Source organism: Gobius niger (assembly GCF_951799975.1).
Source record: "Gobius niger genome assembly, chromosome: 6".
Taxonomy (NCBI): domain Eukaryota; kingdom Metazoa; phylum Chordata; class Actinopteri; order Gobiiformes; family Gobiidae; genus Gobius; species Gobius niger.
The window spans coordinates 6,468,708-6,487,294 of record NC_136857.1 but is presented as its reverse complement, the minus strand read 5'-3'; the positions used below and the strand labels follow the sequence as shown (position 1 = coordinate 6,487,294).

At 40.3% G+C, this 18,587-nt stretch overlaps 2 protein-coding genes across 2 annotated transcripts; both read right to left on the bottom strand.

The window, feature by feature from the left end:
- Positions 1-237: 237 nt before the first annotated feature.
- LOC306964286 (protein phosphatase 1 regulatory subunit 12C-like) lies at positions 238-12,718 on the bottom strand (the record flags this gene model as incomplete). The annotated part of the gene is made up of 6 exons (XM_079558279.1): positions 12,560-12,718; positions 11,296-11,386; positions 10,512-10,664; positions 10,316-10,433; positions 10,111-10,238; positions 238-390 (listed from the first exon to the last, which is right to left on the bottom strand). The coding sequence occupies exons 1-6, from the start codon at positions 12,577-12,579 to the stop codon at positions 238-240; spliced, it is 663 nt and encodes a 220-aa protein (XP_079414405.1). The 5' UTR covers positions 12,580-12,718.
- Positions 12,719-12,864: 146 nt separating this feature from the next.
- On the bottom strand, positions 12,865-18,213 carry LOC306963933 (uncharacterized protein). The gene is made up of 5 exons (XM_079557707.1): positions 17,640-18,213; positions 16,307-16,746; positions 15,138-15,204; positions 13,788-14,451; positions 12,865-13,705 (listed from the first exon to the last, which is right to left on the bottom strand). Coding segments are annotated over exons 1-5 (1,452 nt in total). The 5' UTR covers positions 17,919-18,213; the 3' UTR covers positions 12,865-13,703.
- Positions 18,214-18,587: the final 374 nt, after the last annotated feature.

Below are 18,587 nucleotides of genomic sequence, written 5' to 3'. Positions count from 1 at the left end.
GGTAACATTGGTTAAGACCTCTGCAGACTTATTCTGAAATGGATACGATCTACAATTTAGCCGGCAGTGGCACATTTAGCTTAACATTTTGTTTATTTCCACAATAATAATAAAGTTTATGAAGTTTCCTATTTGTCTGGAAAATTGTGATTGGATTTACTTTTTTTTTTCCAAAACTGTTTAGCCCTCCGTGGCACTAAGTCATTTCCCAAACCAAAACCCCAGAGTGAATTATCTCTACAGGCTCAGAGTCACACAGGACAGCGACGCATGCACGGGCGAGATATGATTCCGAGCTGCACTGCACTGACAGGGGGCACAGGGGTCAGCGGTCTCTGGGAGAATGGGTAATCTTTTTGGAGTGGACGGGCCGCCAGACCAGACCAAAGCCTGCAGAGGGAAGATGACACCATGACATCAGAGGCTAAATATCCCCTTTGTAACGGGCCGGTGCCTGACCTCACACGCAGGGAAGAGCGTTCTCCAGCCAAAAATCTTCTGCCGTGGCTGATCTAGTGGCTGCAGAGGGCAGGGGGTCACGACGACAGTGCTTTTATAACACCCAAAGCTGAGATCATGTCTAGCCTTTCTCTCAGCAAGGCACATGTTTAAATCAATTGGTTGTTTCAGATAGTAGAAGAAGCTCCTTATTGAAATTAAGGAAAGAAGCCAATGTCCCTCTATCAGAACTGTATCATCATTATGAAAATAAAAACATGTATTTATAATATTTATCTAAGATAATACTGGAAAAAGGAACAAAGACAACATATCTCAAGACCAGATCACACAAACAACAAATTAAGTCTTCAGAACTACAGCTCAACAATATCTTCCCATGGGACATAGAAAAACAAACGGACTAACTCACGTAACTTTTTTTTAAATTACCAGTCAATCTACATAATCTGTCAATCTACACATTTGCTCAAGTTATAAATATATCAATACTCTACTCAAAGCCAGTCAGTGTTGTTCTTCTCTTATGAGTTAAGTCTATTGTCACTCCAATAAAATAGTAAAATGGAAATCTAATTGGACACTAACCTAACAAAATTTCACTGCTATGCTTTGCGTTAGGACTTCAGTAAACAGCTGTTAATTTCCTCGTAAATAAACTACTTGTGTGGCAATCTAAACTGCCTAGACTAGAAGCAGACGTGCTGTATAGACGGAGGATATAAAGTTAGATTTATGTCCAGAAGGAGTCATGGTTCTCCTTGCACGTACACTGGTAGCGATAGGAGATATTTCACGCAGTGTCCAAGGAGCTCTGTGTTTACATGAGTGAGGCAGCGCTGCCGGCCCTTATGTGGTCATGTGCTCAGGCAAAGCCGTCCAGGAAAAAACAGACCCTCATGGCCTCAGCAGTCAGAGCCAAGGATGGAGATTTCACTGTCTTTTACTGTATGTGGATAAAGTGCCGGTAAATTGTGCTACATTTACTGTAGTTATTGTTTTTTGTCATAAAGCTGTTATCCATATGATAAGTATGACAACAGCAGAAGAGAATCCACTTGAAAAAACACTGACACAGCATTTTCTTATGTATAAAATTTGGTGTTTACTTATAAAGAAGTCTGTCTTGTGTTTGTCGTGGTCTTGTTGATCCAGCCCGAAACTGTCTTTTGATTTTGACATAGTTCTTACACTTTCCGTACCTTTTGTCATTATTACACTTACAGAAACATAATGTCCAAATAATCTAGCAAAAAATATTGCTGCCGATCATATAACAGTGTTTACTGGTAGTATAATAATGAATGCTCCTTTATAAGTGCACATGTTGCTGTTGTGTACCCTCTGTAGCCCACTCTAGAACAGTGGTTTCCAAAGTGAGGGGCAGGACCTGAAAACATGAAAATGTAGTGAAAGCCAAATATCCAATATATAAGTTTTGGGTCCAAAAGAAACATCACTAAGTCAGATTTTAAATGTTTAGCACCTGAAATCATCATAAATGCTTATTGCATTATACAGTGGGGGGTCCTGGTTGGTTGTGACAGGAAGGGCATCAGATTAAAAAAGAAAAATCTGTCGAATAGTGTTTTTGTTGCTACCCCTGATGAAAAAGGGAACAAGCTATTGGAAAAAAAAAAGTGTCTTAATTCACAAAGTAAAAACATCGAAAGTACAATTGGGGCGAAAAAAAAGGATTCCCCCGTATAAAGTGTAATAAAACTTTGAATCTGAGCCAAAGCACTGAATCAAGGTTGAAATTGTTCCTGAGATGGCAGCTGCGCACGTCTGATTCCCTTGTTAGGAGAAGCGGAGGCGCTGAGAAGTGGCATATGCCGTTCGGTATGTGAGGCAGAACAGATGCAGAGGAGAGAGTCAACCAGGAAGAAAACAACAACGTGTCAGACTGATGGAAACATCGACAAAACTGATCTGTGAACACTCACTTCAACAGTTTAATACAAAGGCAGCAGCCCAACCACTGAATTATTCAGTTTTCCTTTTCCTTCCTTGATTTGATGACATAAATTTGACAGCCCTTTACATATCTGCCCTTCTACTTTATCCATGCTATGGTGTTTCTGGGTAGTAATAAGAAAACAGAGCTTCAAAATGCCTTCACCAACCCTCGTTACTACATTCGTACAGTATAGACAAGTGTGACCATAAATGTAATAATCTATTAAAGCAACACTAAGCAAACTTAACAACTTCTTTAACATCTGGAAATATTTCTTGTGGAGCCGACACGCCACTCAACATGAATCTATATCTTAAAAGCATCTTTAAACACCACTTGTTACAACTATAAAGAAGAACTGATGAGGCTTATGTTACCTCTCACAGTAACATGGGCCTAACACATTACATCAAAATTACGTCCTGTGTCATTAAATCTCTCTGCACCTTCTGCACTGAATGGACTTCTCAGTTGGAAAATCTGAGCTATTCTCGCCACGTACAACCACATGTGTTTTCATCTGGACAACAATCAAAGCATCTTCTCTCACTTCACACGTTTCCTTTTATGCCTCACATGTGGGTGAGAAGTCTTCCAAAGTATTGCACTCGGTTGCTACATCATTAAACTTTGCCAAAAAAGACCAGGATCTCATCATGTAGCGACAAGAGCTAAAAATACACCCCCCCCCCCCCCCCCCCCCAAACCTGTCTCTAACTTTCTTCTAAGCATTCCCTCGCTGTTTCATAAATCAGGTATCACTTAAAAATGGTTGTCGGCATATATCTTTAAAAAAAAAAAGTGATTGAAAAAGGCAAGTCTGCAGTGTACCATATTAGAAGCAATGTTGGGTTGGTGTTGTTGCTTTAAAAAGTGCTGTCACACGGCTCTGAACATGATGGAGCAAAAACAGTTTAACAATGCCCACGAGAATAAGACACTTAGAGCAGGAAGGAGGGAAAAAATAAACAGGAAATTGCCGAAAAAGACGAATTGCTTGAATGCACAAAACTATTTAGAATGACAACGGCTTTGACAGTTTTTTTTTTTTTGCACGACATACAAACTAGCAATCTTGTCAATTGTGAAGCCATTATGTCGGTCAAGTTCAGCCGTCCAAAACAAGGACAAAAGCTGTTTTTCTTTAGAAGAAAATATATATTTGAATGCATTTTTGCAAGCACTCATACGTAATAGGAAAAGATTGTTGTCTTGGTTACATTCCGTACTTGATGTTGGGATCTTGGGAACTAATTTCAATCAAAAAGAGATTTTATAAGCAGGTGCAGTTCAGAAGGTCAGATTTTGTAGCAGTAATAGCCCAGTGTAGCTCTCAATTTTGTTGCAGCCCTATGCATAACATTATTTTGAGGTAGCAGCACAGCTTTGGAACAACATTGTCTTACTCTATAGTTCTTGTCAGTGGCGGATGGTGAAGCTGGGGGTGAATCGGCCACAGACCTCCTGGTTCGGGTCAGGTCCTTGGAGCGTGGGTAGTAAGATGACATCTCCCGTGTCTACTTGCGCACCTCTACCAAACTTTTCACCTTTTCACCCTCACATCCAACTGAAAACAGCCTCTGAAGGGCCCATGACTCCTGGGCAATCCTACAATGGGTGCGTCAATCCCCCCAAAAAATGGTCCTTTGGATATCCTCAAGTGTTCCCTGCAACCACAACCAAGTTAGCAACAAAATCCGTCCCTTCCCAAAGTTATAAACACTCTCTCTTTCCCCTCTTCACCACACACTTGCCCGCCCCATGCCTCTGTCCCCCTCGCTCTCTTTCTCTCTCCCCTCCTGCTCTCGCTCACCCCTGCTTTGGCAGCTCTCTGTGGACCTTTGCCAGACACGCCGCTATGGATGGATCTTGCCTTGAGGGGCTAAAATTGTACCGCTGATGTGCTTAGGGCTGAGGGGAGGGGAGCACACGCTAAACCTATAACGGCGGTGTTTTTTTTTTTTTTTTTTTGCAGCTTGTGTCCTGGAGGGTCAATTGTGCGCAAGAGCAATCAACAACTGCAAGATGTCAAATAAATGGGAACAGCCCCTTCAGTTTGATGAAAGGGGGGAGAGCGGTGTGGACATGAGGTACTTGTCCTGACTGATTGCATCTAATTCAGGGCGGTTTCTAGCTTTTCCTGGGGCCATCTGTAAGAGAATGTTTGGGGGTCCATAGTTTACCCAAACACTAAAAAAGGCATGGGTTTAGTTACATTTAGCATATTAACAAGTCACCCAAAGCACTTCACATTGTGCCTGAGATTTTGTTCTTCGTTCACTCCACACACTTATCTCAAATCTGAAATATGCCAATAGAACGAATGCTCTTTCCTTATCCCATTGGAAAATTGGAAAACTAAGAAGAGGTTAAATAATCAAGTTCAAAGACACAACAGACTTTAGCTTCTTCAAAACAATCCATTTCTTTATTAATAATCTGAATTTAGGGCATTTAAGCTACTAATCTATTGCAGTGTATAGACTACAATAGAGAGATAGCTTAGACGAACATGCCACTAAGTAAAAAAGTTGGTAGCAGTCGATAGTGAATGACTCGACATCTGCAAAATAACAACATTTCTTTCTTATACGAGACTCAAGTTTCAGCTTTGGGGCTTTCATAGCACATGCCTATTTTGCTTGCAGCTCGGAATGGCTCTAATCTTACTGAAGTGGTGTAAACATTCAGAGTTTGTTGTTTACCCACAACAGATGTGTTTATGTGCTCGATGGACCAAAAAAAGAGTGATATATGGTTTGTTTCCCGGCTAAGAAACCTTTTCTAACTCAGAATCACAGGCTGAATCTCACCTCATATTATTACTCTGTCAACCTCATGGTGCAATATTTAACTTTTTATTTTTCATTTTGGAATGTTGTTTGGAGACTTTTTGACAATCCGCCCTGTGAAATGTTAATACTTGAATGATCATGTTGTGCATTAGAGTACAAAAAGTGAGATAGAAAATGAATAACAGTAAAAGTTAGAGGTCGAACAATATATTGGCCCGATATTTGGGGATTTTACAATATCAGCTATATCGGCCGATCTAGCGCCAATAAAAGCCGATATCTCTGGGACCAAACGTGATAGAGACTGCCCGTTTTTTGGCATTGGAAACAGAGGAACGTTACGATGAAAACTGGTTAGCTACAGGTTTGTTAAACACTAGTTTCACCGACTAAACCTCAGTGAATGTTGTATGACATTTTGAAGCACAGAACCTGGAGAAATCAATTGTTGAGTTAGTTTGAACCTCCACAATGACTCTATGTATAACTTCAAATCATAACAACGCCGCCCAAGAAGTGACTTCCTGTTTCGATCCAGCACGCCAAAATAAAAGCACACAGCTCGTTTCAATGATTAGTTCAGCTGGTACTTGCAACATAACAAGAATATAATCAAATACGCACACACATACACAAGTGTTTTGTCCGTTAATAGTTAGGCAGAAAGAAAGTTGAACTAATGATTTAGATGGTGATTTTATTTTGGTGTGCTGGATCGAAGCAAGAAGTCACTTCAAGTCAATTGTATTTTCGATCACCGCGAAAAATTTTCGCGGCTACTAACAGTATGCTAATGATAACAGAAACTAATCAAAGCTGGGACAGAAACAGAACATCGGCACTGCTGGAGTGGCCAAAAATGTATGTTTTTACAGGATAATAGACCAAACATTTGGAAGAATCGGTCAAAAATATCGGCCGTGCATATCGGCATTGGCCAATAAAAATCCCCCAAAAATCAGTATCAGCACTAGAATAACCCATATCAGTCGACCTCTAGTAAAAATCTTCATATTGACAGTGGTAAATTCGTATTGTGCATGGTAAGTAGTTGTCATGTTGTTCCTCATTGACTAAATAGGAAGGTCTGAAGTTTTCTGTATTTGAAAGGTATTTTAGCTGGATCTCTGTTGTGTGTTGAATGCCATATCTCAACATAATTTGCGGGACCACGGGATACATGTTGGGGTGCCAGATTTGGCTTGACATTGCCTACCCCTGGTCTACTTTATTTATCTGCAGGAAATAATCCATTTTAGGGACACCATTTGGCTCAAAAAAAAAAAAAAAAATCCTTCTGATACAGCAATGCCACAATATTGTTTGTATTGCTGTTTTCTGAATATTAATCACTACACCAGGTAAATGAATGATTATTGAACCGCTGTCATAAAAGAGAAAGCAGTATAACAATTATGCATGCAAGAAGAGAGATAATTTGCTGTAGCCATCCAAAAGGAAATGAACAGAACACTGCAGTAAGATCTTTTGGAATGAAAATTAAGCTCATGCCCTTACGGCCTTCCTTACAGCACTTCCTAACTTAATGTCTCTCAGCAGCTTAATTTAACAGTTTGGCTGTACCTGTCAGAGACTTTTTGGACAGGGAAAATTACATTGGCGCACACAGTGGAGACTATTACTGAATCTGTATTCCAGCTGGATTCCACCTTCTAATGTGAGTTTAAGAACTTTCCATCTGGCCTATTGTGCTCATGTGTATTTAGATTATGCTGATAATACGCCACAGATACTTTGACCACAGTTGCTTAAGCTCTAGGACACATTTCTAATTAAACATAAGGCTCAGCTAAGTTTCAGGAGTTATGCACAGTGTGTTAGAAGTAGTCATGTTTCAGGCTATCGTCACTTAAATGTGGGGAATATCAGCAGTGGATTGGCCGTGCACCTGTTTCTAGAAGGCTCCAGGGTTATGTGGAAAATCTGGCTGACTCCTCAAAGGGTTACAGCGGGGTTGCAGTGTGATGGGCAGCCTGTCATGCTCCTGATAAGACTCATAGCTCCGGATGATTATCACAGACATATATAGGCCCATCCGTAACACTAACAGCTTCTCATGTTACGGGCACTTCTAAGGCCCATATGGTGAAGGACAGCTGACCTGGGATCTGCTTGGATGGATAGCGCTTTATCCGCCTGAAGCATGCTGCAAAAACAAGGAGAAATATTCATGCTCTCTAACAATCTAGTTAAGTGGTTCTCAACGGGTGGGAAGTGCCGCGGGCTTTTGCCAAAGAATGACAACATCAAGATCGAATCGACAGAACTCTGAATACATACTGTTTTCGATATTATATTACATTTTGGGCCAAGGCTTGTCAATATATACAGTAGTGATGGTGGAAGTGTTGCTTTTTTTTTGGCAGCATCTAATATAATGGTGAAAAGGAGATTGAATAAAATATTGTATGTGTCTGAATAGTGAGAATAATGAAACATATTATGTAGCAGTTGCAGAAGTATGAGCAAACCTAAGACTATCAGCGATACTAGTGGTAGTAGCGTAGCGCTTATCGCTCCTGCTCTAGCAAGAAAGTTCCAGGTTTAATCCCCGGCCAGTTTGCAGGAAGGCCGTGTCTGTGTAGGATTCCTCTGGGAACTCCGGTTCCCTATACCTTTAGGTACCTCCCTATACCTAAAAAATGCACAGTGTGTGTGTATGTGCAAGTGGGTGGTTGTCAGAGTGAGTGGTTGGTAGTGGTCTGAGAGGCCAATGGCACAGATTAGCAGACTCGCTTCCGTCTACCCAGGGGCGGATGTGGCTACAATAGCAGTATATAGTAGTATAATAGAAGTATAGCCAGTTTACTTTTTGAGCCAATCCTGAGCCTGAATATATGGATATTCAGATCAATCCAGATTCAGTATGATAATAATACAAGTATAAACATTCAAACAAATAAAGAGAACAAATCTACATGTTTAGTAACAACTCTATACTACTAAATAGTTACTAAACATGGAATCTTGTAGGTTATCTTGAGAAACTGAGTGTAATTAGCTGGGATAGTAAGTAACAGATATCTGAAATTGCTTGGGCCCAAGATCATCTCTCACACATCCAGCTAGAGAAAAAAGGGTCATAACACCACTATTAGATGCTATCTCTGCTATGCTACCCAAAGTCAGTGCGTCGACGTTAACATTATCTCAGCTTCTGTGCATTAGAGTGCTGTCTATGATTGGACATATGGACCAAACCATGGGGGTAAAAAGAAAACTCAAAGAGATAAAAATGACAAACTTACAATCAAATGTAATATTGACACAACCAGGTCACTACTAGTAAAGACAGGTCGTAAAGAAGGTCATTTACTGAGTGTTGGCTCACATTCAAAACGAGTAGCACGTGTGCAAAAGTGGAGCAGCAGTAGAGTCATTTGTGCATTTTTTCTCACGCAGCCTTTTCATATTTACAAATGATATTTGTGGACCTGTTACTGTAATATGTAAAAACATAATTTCAAATGTTTAATCAGGTGCAGTACACCAACAAATAGCTTTTTTCAGCTTGCACTCGCTACTTATCACCTCACTTCATAAATGACCCCCATAGTGTCCAAAGACATTTATGTAAACTCCAATAGATTTACAGTAATTTCCAGTGGTTTATAGTTATAAAACTTAACGGGTTTAATGATACAACCCCAACCTCTTTTTTTTACTAGTCTGTAGAAACTGTTTATTATAGCACACTGCAGATTTGTGATGTGGTTGGATGCAGCAGAAAATTATCAGGTCAAACCAGAAGGATTTGTCCTTTCACACATTTATTATAAATAAAATTCTGGCTCCTGCCTACATGTAAGAGAGGTGTCTGAAAACAACCAAACACACTGGCAAGTAGTAAGCCATAGCACAAGGCAAGGCCACGGTTCAATAAATAAAGTGCTCTGGGTCAGCATTTTTCAAAGGACCAGGTGGATGGAGAGCTATATCTTTTGAGGCTGACAGAATCAGCAGCACAACCCTCTGAAACCCTCTTTGAGTGAGTGAGTTTTGCCCAATATGGTCTGGAATGTTGAGGCATGAGGAGCAGAGAAGCAAAGCGACTAACGTGGGGGGAGAGGAGACTGTTTGTGCTACAGAACTGTCTATGTATGTAGCATTACTATAAGGCACCTTAGATAAAGAAACCTGCATGTGCTTTGCATCTATGGAAATTGATTGCAGTCCAGCTCTAAATATTGCATCAGGCATCAAAGAGAAGACGTGTCTGAAGAAAGACTTTGCCACTGTCGGCGGAATCACGAGGAGAATTTTAATGGACATGAAGCGACAATAGATCATAGGGAAATTAGCTTTAAATGGTTGTTTTTATGTGTGTGGATTGAGCAAACAAAACAGGAGCTGGTCAGAATGGGAATATAAGCACTGTACCATATTCTTAATAAACAACATGGGTAAAAATAAATAAATGAGGATACAGATGTAAGATAAGGTAAGATAGGACTTTATAGATCTCACAATGAGAAATTCACTTGTTACATCTGCGCTCAAATAGACAGGAAAAGGTGCAATGCAGTTGTTTTTCAACTGTCTTTATATAAGCGTCTTTGTGTTTTTGGCTATACTTTGTTTGTTTTTTTAAATATATGCCAGCCACACCACTTGGGATGGTCCGATGGATGCATAGACTGTCTCTTTCCTGTGCTGTAGCCTACTGTATGTGTCTTGCAATGGACAATACATTTTAATCTAGTCTAATCTAATCTAATATAATGTAATATAATCTAATGTAATCAATCAAGTAATAGTAACTAGCGGTATCTTAGAGAATATATATAAATTAGTATAAATCAATCCGAATGGGAAATTTAATGATAAATCAGAACCTATGGCTCCATCTAGTGGCTTTATCAGGAAGTGCCATACCTCTGCAGCACAGCCTTGACCCTCAGCATCACTGTGGAGACGTCTTATGTGCTGCCCTGAGGCAAAAGTCAACAGTGCTGTGTCTTCAATGGGGTTGTGGTTCTCGTCCCTCCACAAACCCTCATTAACTGCGCTTGAGACGAAAGATGATTTAAAATGTGGCCCCAATCTTTTGGTATACATAAATATAGAGAGAGTCACTGACCTCTGAAGCAGCTGTTGCTGATATTGCAATCCGATGGCCCTCTTGCTCTTGAAGGGGGTGAATAGAAAAAGGCTGGTGACTCAATAATGGCCTCTAACCTGGACTCAGTATTTCCCTGCTGCAATGGGAGAACAAAATAAAAAGTAATTAATTTAGAAGAATAGGCCCAAAAAATTGGTAGTACAAAAACACCCACCACCTCTATGACTTTTTTGCCACTGGTCCTTAATTCCAATGATTGTGACTGATTGGCGTAGACTCTTCTGTCGTCCCACACAGCAGCGCCCCCTGAAGGTTGATCCGAAAGGGACAAGCTACTGGCCTCTTTTATGTCAGTCAGTGTCACCCCCTGTGGGAAACATTAAAATGACTCAGTACTATACACAACAGGAACATAATTAAAGCCCTGATTACAGATACAGTCATCAAGTGATTATCTTATTTACTTTTTCATAATTTGATCAAATAACAGTAATGCTGACTGTCGGCGTCTTGTTTCACTATAATCCTTGCCTTTACCTGAACTTACAACTACCTCAGCTGGAATGCATCTTGTGCCTATTATTTTATTTGTATGCACACTAATATTCAGCTTTCAGTCAGCTTTACGTATTATGATTTATTATTATTTGTTAGAGAATGAACAATGGCAGCAGTCTGGATGTCTTATACAGGAGATGTTTATTTACCATCGTTACGGGACCCGGAGACATGAACTTGAGACATTGCGCTAGACCTACCATTCAAGTCTGTCTATGCTTCCACAGAAAAGGGATAAATACCCTCTCAGAGCGTCATACTGATACGCAAGCAAACATTCAGTGGCTGAGAGTGGGCGCCTGAGCACCACAGTCAAGGCTATGACAGAGATAGTACGACTGTACAGCTTGGCCCATGGATAGCGCGACTTTATAGCTTGACCCAGTATGATAAATAGATTTAATGTTATCCTCTAACATTATTCATTGCCTGTAATTTACCTGTGTTGACCTGCGTGTCTGTCGGGCGTGGCGAGATTTGGCTTTTCTCTGGGACTCGGCTTCTTCATCTCGGACCGGGGCCAGAAAATGCCTTGGTCAGAGAAAACATCAAGGGTCAATACTGTATGTCAATTCACTGGAGCCATTGAAAATGCAGCCTCTGAGACAAAGACAACGAGGCACACAGACTATATAACCAGAGACAAATTATACTATCTTAACATACTGTACTTATAAATACAATTAAAAGATAAATTAATTGTATTAGATTTCTTTACTCTTAATTTAGTAAATATATCTTCCAGTAGAATAGCACATTATCACAGCCAGTAGGGCATAATCTTAGTGTGATCAATTTGAGTGGTATAATAGGTGTACTTAACACAATTAGTTGCTTGAAATATCTATAGAAATCATAAATGTTTACTTAGTATTCTCATGAGAGCTGTTTTTAAAGCAGTTTTCTGTTCAATACATTATACTAAATTAACTACATTTATTTTAAAGCCACAGTTACGGCTGATACCAGCTACTCAAAAACACCATATCCCATGATTGAATAAAACAAACTCTCCTCACACACTATCTGCATAACCACTGCACAACGCATTAGCATTTCCGCTGCTGGTGTTAGTGGCTGAGAAAGAGCTGAGGCAGCATCGCCATCAGGTCATGTTTTACCCAGAGCAGTGCCCCGCCTCTGCTTTTACTGCTATTGATCTCAGTGAGGTGGAATCACAATCAGACCTGCAAGTCTGTGCTGAGCGTATAGAATGATGCATGAACATCAGTGTGAAAGCATTTTATTTTAAACTAGGGAGCCACATGAGTAAGTCATGGGAAAATCTCACAATAATGCTCACCTTCATCTTAATTTGGAATCTAAGGGTCATTTTTATATCTTAAAGGGCAGTTTCCTGAAAATAAGGAACTAACTGTAATTTGTTTTGTGGAAACAGTGAGAAAAGTTACAATAGGCATTAAAGCTTAATCTTTTCTGTGCAAGCGAGTAAGAAATGCAAATAAAAGAAAATCCTACACATTAAGAATAACAACGTAACGACTGAATGAATTGTTAATGATCAAAAGTACTTGCAAAGACCAATAGCCTGAAGTCAAGACTTACTAATGCAAAACAGTGGAGCTAATATCCAGTCCCTAATGATCAACCTCTGAACTACATCAATTCAAAAGGCCCTACAGCGCTATGAAGAAAAAAGCAAGGAGCAGAAAGGAGGCAGAATGAGGCTATGCTGGGACTTACCGAGGAGCGAAGGCTTGCATGTCGTCCAGGGAAGGAAGGTCTGAGCTGCTGTACAGATGGGAGGGAGAGGCCGGTATATGACACTGTATCAGGCGCTGATGCAGAGGAGAGAGACACTTCCTGCTGAACAGGAAGATGCTCACACAATCGATATAAAGCATTAGCACCAGTTAGAGGCACACACATCCCTTTAAACTCTGATTAAATACTTATAATAAATACTTAAATAATAAAATATATAAAGGATGTACACGTACAAAGGCAATCACAGAATAGACAAAATGGAAAAACTGGAGTTTATTAAAAGAAATGTCTGTAATGGACAGTTGGGACTGAAAAAAAGTCTTTGTTAAAATAGTTTCTCTGGTGTCACTTAGAAAGTCTATCATCTCCAAGTTGTACAGCTCCTTTAATTTAAATCTGACTGAATAATGTTGTCACTGATTGTATAATAGCGTTCTCCAGTGAAATTTGACAACGCACTTCATAACCGTTTTTAACACTGGACATCACAAACTTTATCAGTAACCAATTTAAGTGCAAATGAAGACATATATTCTTTTCCAGTTTTCTCAATTGATAATTAATCATTGTGTAAATTAAAAAGTACAAAAAGCTACCCACTAAAACTCGCCCAAAACCTTAACAAACAGTTAGCTCTCAGTGGCAGTGCTACTGTCTGTATTATCAACAGATGGATCTGTCGGTTTTTTGCATGATTTATCTTCGATTATGACACATTTCACCCAGTGCCAATAAATGTACATTTTAAAGTAGAAAGGTTTAGTTTATGGCTTTTAAGTGCACAAACAATCCTCTGTAATTTCATTGTGTATACAGTAACTGACCTTGACAACACATTGGCGAGTAAAAACAGCTGTAAATTAAGGCGTCTGTGGTTGTTATAGCAGCAAAACCTTGATTTACCAATAAAAGACACATCTTTGAGGTATTTCATAAACATTCAGTAAAGACTTTCTGACCAGACATGCCTTTCACAAAGCAACCACATTGGTGATACTGCAATTTGAAACCTAAGTTAAGATAAGATGCTTCCTTATTTCTGTCTTGATGTTGATGTGGCAAAAATTCCCTTTATCTTTGCGGACAAGTCCATTTCAAAAGTCCTTGTCTGTGGGATGCACTCTGTAAAAGTAGACAAAAATATGATATATTATATATATAGAATAAGTGATGATTTTTCAATACATTTCCTTCCAATACTCACATTTGTCCTCTTCTCCATCTTGAACGTCCTCCTCTTCAGCCTGTGGCTCTGGTTCAGCCTGTTTTTCATGTTCTGGTGCTTCAGGAATCTCAGCTGCCTTTGTTTCTGTCTCATCTTCTGCTGGTGCATCTACCTGCTCTTGCACTTTTTCTTCAATTGTTTCTAAGGTCTCCTCTGGCTCTTCTAATGTTGTCTCTTCCTTTGTTGTCACTTCTTCTGTTTCTATTACCTCCTCTGGCTGCTCTAAACCTTGGTCTTCATCTTCTGTTTGCTCTTCTTCTGGTGCATCTGCTGTCTCAGCTAATTCATCAATTTTCTCTGCATCTTCTGTTGGTGTTTCCTCCTCAGCTTCAACATTCAGCTCCTCTTTTGTAACTTCTTCCTCGTGTTCTGCGGGTTCCTCTTCCGCAGCCTCGTTCTCAATCGCTTCCTCCACTGCAGGGGTGGCTTCCTCTGGGGCAGCCTCCTCCTCCTCCTCCTCCTCCACTGGGAGCTCCTCAGGAGCAGCTGCCTGTTCTTCAGCAACATCCTCTGCCTCTGTCTCTGCAGGGGCGACTTCATCTGTCAGTGGAAGAGTTTCTTCTTCTGTGATCTCTTCTTCTATTGTTTCTTCTTGAGGTGCATCGGCTTGCTCATCAACCTCAACTAGATTATCTTCCAACCCCTGGAAAAATATAAGTAACGTAAATTAAAATAAGCTGCTAGATAGGTCAAACTAGCACATGAAATGACACAATAAAGTGGAAGCAGCTCAGTTGATTTAAATATTTGCTCACAAAGGTTAATGCCCCAGGGCAGCTGCGGCTACATGAATGACTTGCCATCAACATAGCATGTGAACATTCAATCAACATTAAAGTAGACAGGCTACTTCAGTTGAGAGCTTCAAAACTCTGTTAAAGACTGCTCTTTTTGCACAGGCTTTTAACACGAGATGAGCTGAGCATTTTTCATATTTTTACTGTTTATCTTTTTATTTTTCTTATCGTGTTATATTTCTGTGTTTTTTGTAGATTTGTGTTTGTGCACTGTGTACCTGTACAGCACTTTGGGGCAGTGATGACTCTTTTATAAATGTGCTTTATAAATAAACTTGACCTTGACCTTGATTGAAGTAATATTTTTTTCTGAGTTTTTAGAAAGGTGCTGTTAAATCTTGAGCTCCCTTTAACTCCTTTAATGGAATCAGCCAAAAGAAGAATGCCAAATAAAACTGCTTTAACTACACACACTTTTATAACACAACACTGTCCGGGTCTGCCTATATAGTGTATGCCCTTATCCCATTATGGTGCAATTCTGTACAGACCAAAAGTATTGAGAGGAGACACAATTTTGATTCTGATTTACCGGTTCGAGTTGCTCTTCCACATTTGTTTCTGTTGCATCAGGGGCCTGTTCAGTGTCAACCTCAGCTCTGCAAAACACAGATTAGAAAAACTATAATTTCACATGTTTGGCAGAATAGGTGGTGCATGCATTTATAGATAGAAAAAATGTGCAAAATTATCCATCTGTAAAATACTAGGCACCAATGGGTATGTTTACACAGATCAAGGCAATCTCTGAGTGGGTTTATGAATCGATGTGACACTGGCAAACACAAAAGCTTTGGCAAAATAAACACAAAGTTATGGGTGAGAGGAGATGAGATATTTCTCTAAACCAGTGATTTGTAAAACGTTAACACCATGAAACCACAGAAAACATGTCCTTCCAAAGTACCAATATGACTGAAACATGACAAATTATATACTTAACTCTATCTCAAACATAATATGTGCTGCTTGCCTATTGAATGTTTGCAAAGTCTTTTCATGTCTAACTGCACATTAAATTACCTCTTCAACAAATATCTTCCTTCAAAATCCACCTTAGAAACCACCTGTAAATAAATGCATTCATAGATTGCTCTATGTACCTTCTTTGTTTGTTTTATGTGCAATTAGTATCTTTCCAGGAGGAATGAATGTGTGAAAGTTTCGGTATTGGAGCATAGAGCAGGAATACCACTGAATCACAATGTGTCGATCTCTCCAAATCGGCAGATTGTCACAGGGAACAGGTGCAGACTGTAGTTGTGTCCTTGGGCAAGACACTCACTTTGTTTCAAGTTTCAAGTTTAATGGTTTTGTATAGCCCAATATCACAACAGAAGTCACCTCACAGGGCTGCACCAAACATTAAGGCAATAAAACAGAGCAAAAAATATGACAATTAAAAGTTCAGGTGAATCCAGGCAAATGTAATGTCCACTTTGCCTGTGTGAATGTAGTGTGAGAGTGTGGTAAGTTGTGGTCAGAAAGGGCTGATGGTGCAGATTAGCAGCCTTGCTTCCGTCAGTCTGCCTGTGGCTATAATTTAAGCTTACCACCACAGAGTATGGCGTGAATGATGCAAGTCATTATTATGATTATGATTGTTATATTAAGATTTAAACGTCAGAGAGCCCTGTGTACGACCAAAACACCACATACCCCAGATTGAGAACCACTGCTCTAAACATCTTTTTCTTTTACCTCACACTGGCTTCCTCCAGGTGCTCCCTTAGACTCAGCACTTCAGCGGCCTGTCCGTCCAGATTAGCGCTCAATGTGGCGACCTGTTCGGTGAGTTTGGATTCAGCCACTCCCAGGCTGCTCTCTAGCGCCTCCACTTTGACAGACAGGCCATCGCTGAGAGCCACCAGGGCTTCCAGCTTTAACCTGACCCCGTCAACCTCCTCGCTCTTCCCCATCACGAGGCTCTGCACTTGCCCAAGCTGCTCCATGGACACCGTGGCCTGCTGCATTTCGGCCAATCGCGTTTTCATTTCGGTGTGAAGAGACAACACCTGGGCAGGTAGATCTGAGGTCTTGAGCTGTTCTGCAGTAGCCAGTGCCATGCCTACTTGTTTCTGGGCCAGAGAATAGGACTCTTCAAGTGCAGTCAAGCGGGATACCAGGCCTTCTGAAATGTGCTGTGGCAACAGAAGAGATAAAGGTTATGAGTGACGGACCTTACACTTTTGAAATATTTCTGAACATTGGCTCTGATTGTCTAGAGAAACACAAGAAAAAAAATATGATAAACAAAACTGTTATAGAAATAACTATTAAGCGGTAATTACCCACCAAATGAATAATCATTTAAAAAAAGTTGTGGTTTGTGTGACATATTTAAACAAGAATGAACAAGTAGAATTGCTCAGCCTCAATTTTCTCTTCCAACTCTCACCAAACTACAGTACAGAAGTGAGAAAAGTGCCCCCATTCAGAAGCACATGTTTGGAGTATAACCCTCATACAGTATAGGGTTCACATGTATAGATCCCTATAGCTCAGGTCATGAACAGGAGTTCACAACAGAGGGTCACTTCATGAATGATTGAGTTAACACATATTGGATTTTCTCAGAAGCTCTGTAAACAGCCTTTGAGTTCAGTATCACTATCATAAACTATATTTATCCCTGGCTCACTACAGCTGTTTATAATTATTTGGGCAGCATTATCTGGCACCTTGTTCATGGCTATGTAGAAAGGTTATTACATAGTAGCTTCCGTTTTATATACAAAGTAAACAATGATGTTAAAGTGAACATTGAGACAAATTGTCATTACAAGCTTAAGCAGCTGTCTGAAGGTTTGAAATAGCGTTTTGTACTCTTGTCCAATGAGGGTCCTGGCATTTTGAAATTTGATAGAGGCCTCCACTTTGCTCCTTGCAAGTGACAACGTGGACTGAATGGGACATTTATTTTAGAGCTATTGAAAGAAATTATTCAATACTCTGTAAAAGAGACTCAAGTCCTTAACCTATTATTCATTAATTAACACATTGCAAATGACAAGTATAAGTGTTTTTTCCTCACCTTCCCATTAGACTGTCTTAAATCTTCGTGGGAGGACTGCAGTTTGGCTATTTTCATCTGGACGCCCATGAGATTGTCCGTCAAGTAGGTTAAAGTTTGGTGCTGCTGGAAACAGAACCATGCGCCTATCGCGCCTCCAATTACAACAACTATTATTAAAACCAAGGCGATCATGTAATTGTTCCCCGCAGCTCGAACTTCTGACTCCATAATATCATTCTTGAAGAAGTTGTCCTCATGTTTGTGGTTGTTCTTCCCTTTTCGATGCTTCGCTGTCATGTTGCCTCACGAAGGACACAATGTTCTCGGAGCTGTTACGCACGGAGTCAGACACCCAGACGCTTAGGTTATGCTCAAAAGTGCCGTTTAAGTCAAGCCGCTATAAGAAGCGATGCATAAATCGGCCTGGTATTGAAATCCCTGCACAATAATGTCCTGATAAGCTGCAGTAGGCACTTGATGTGGAGTGGAGTTGGAGATGAGAAGGGGGCGTGTGCCGCATGCAGCGTGTTCGTCCATTCACGAAGAAAAAGGAGGAGTGAGGGGCTGAGCTGCAGCGGGGAGTGGCTGAGACCCTGCTACGAGCGCCGCTGTCATCTAATGGAGAAACTACACGTCCATTGCTGGGGGCCACCACGAGCTATTTCTGACCCGGTGAGGCATAGCACGAGGCCTGGTGCAGCTACACGTTCGGTCTGGGCATGCTTCAGTCACATGGTTAAAGGAAGCTGTGCATTGGGAAACACCACCCAGGGGTTTAATCTTTAGCTACAGTGTACAGTACCATTTCTGCATACTTATATATACAGTGGCTTGTGGCTATTCTATTGTTTGTGTTTCATAGGCTTTACATATTGTGTTGATTTTCAATTATACTGTCAACTCAATTTGTTTTTAACTTTATTATTCTTACCAAAACACATTATGTTAAATACATGCACACACACA

Excerpts from the sequence above, each read along its gene's own strand:
- LOC306963933 (XM_079557707.1), bottom strand. The coding sequence starts at position 17,918 with ATGACAGCGAAGCATCGAAAAGGGAAGAACAACCACAAACATGAGGAC. Across the intron at positions 16,747-17,639 it reads TAAGACAGTCTAATGGGAAG|CACATTTCAGAAGGCCTGGT; the intron begins GTGAGGAAAAAA and ends CTGTTGCCACAG. Across the intron at positions 15,205-16,306 it reads CTGGAGGAAGCCAGTGTGAG|AGCTGAGGTTGACACTGAAC; the intron begins GTAAAAGAAAAA and ends TGTGTTTTGCAG.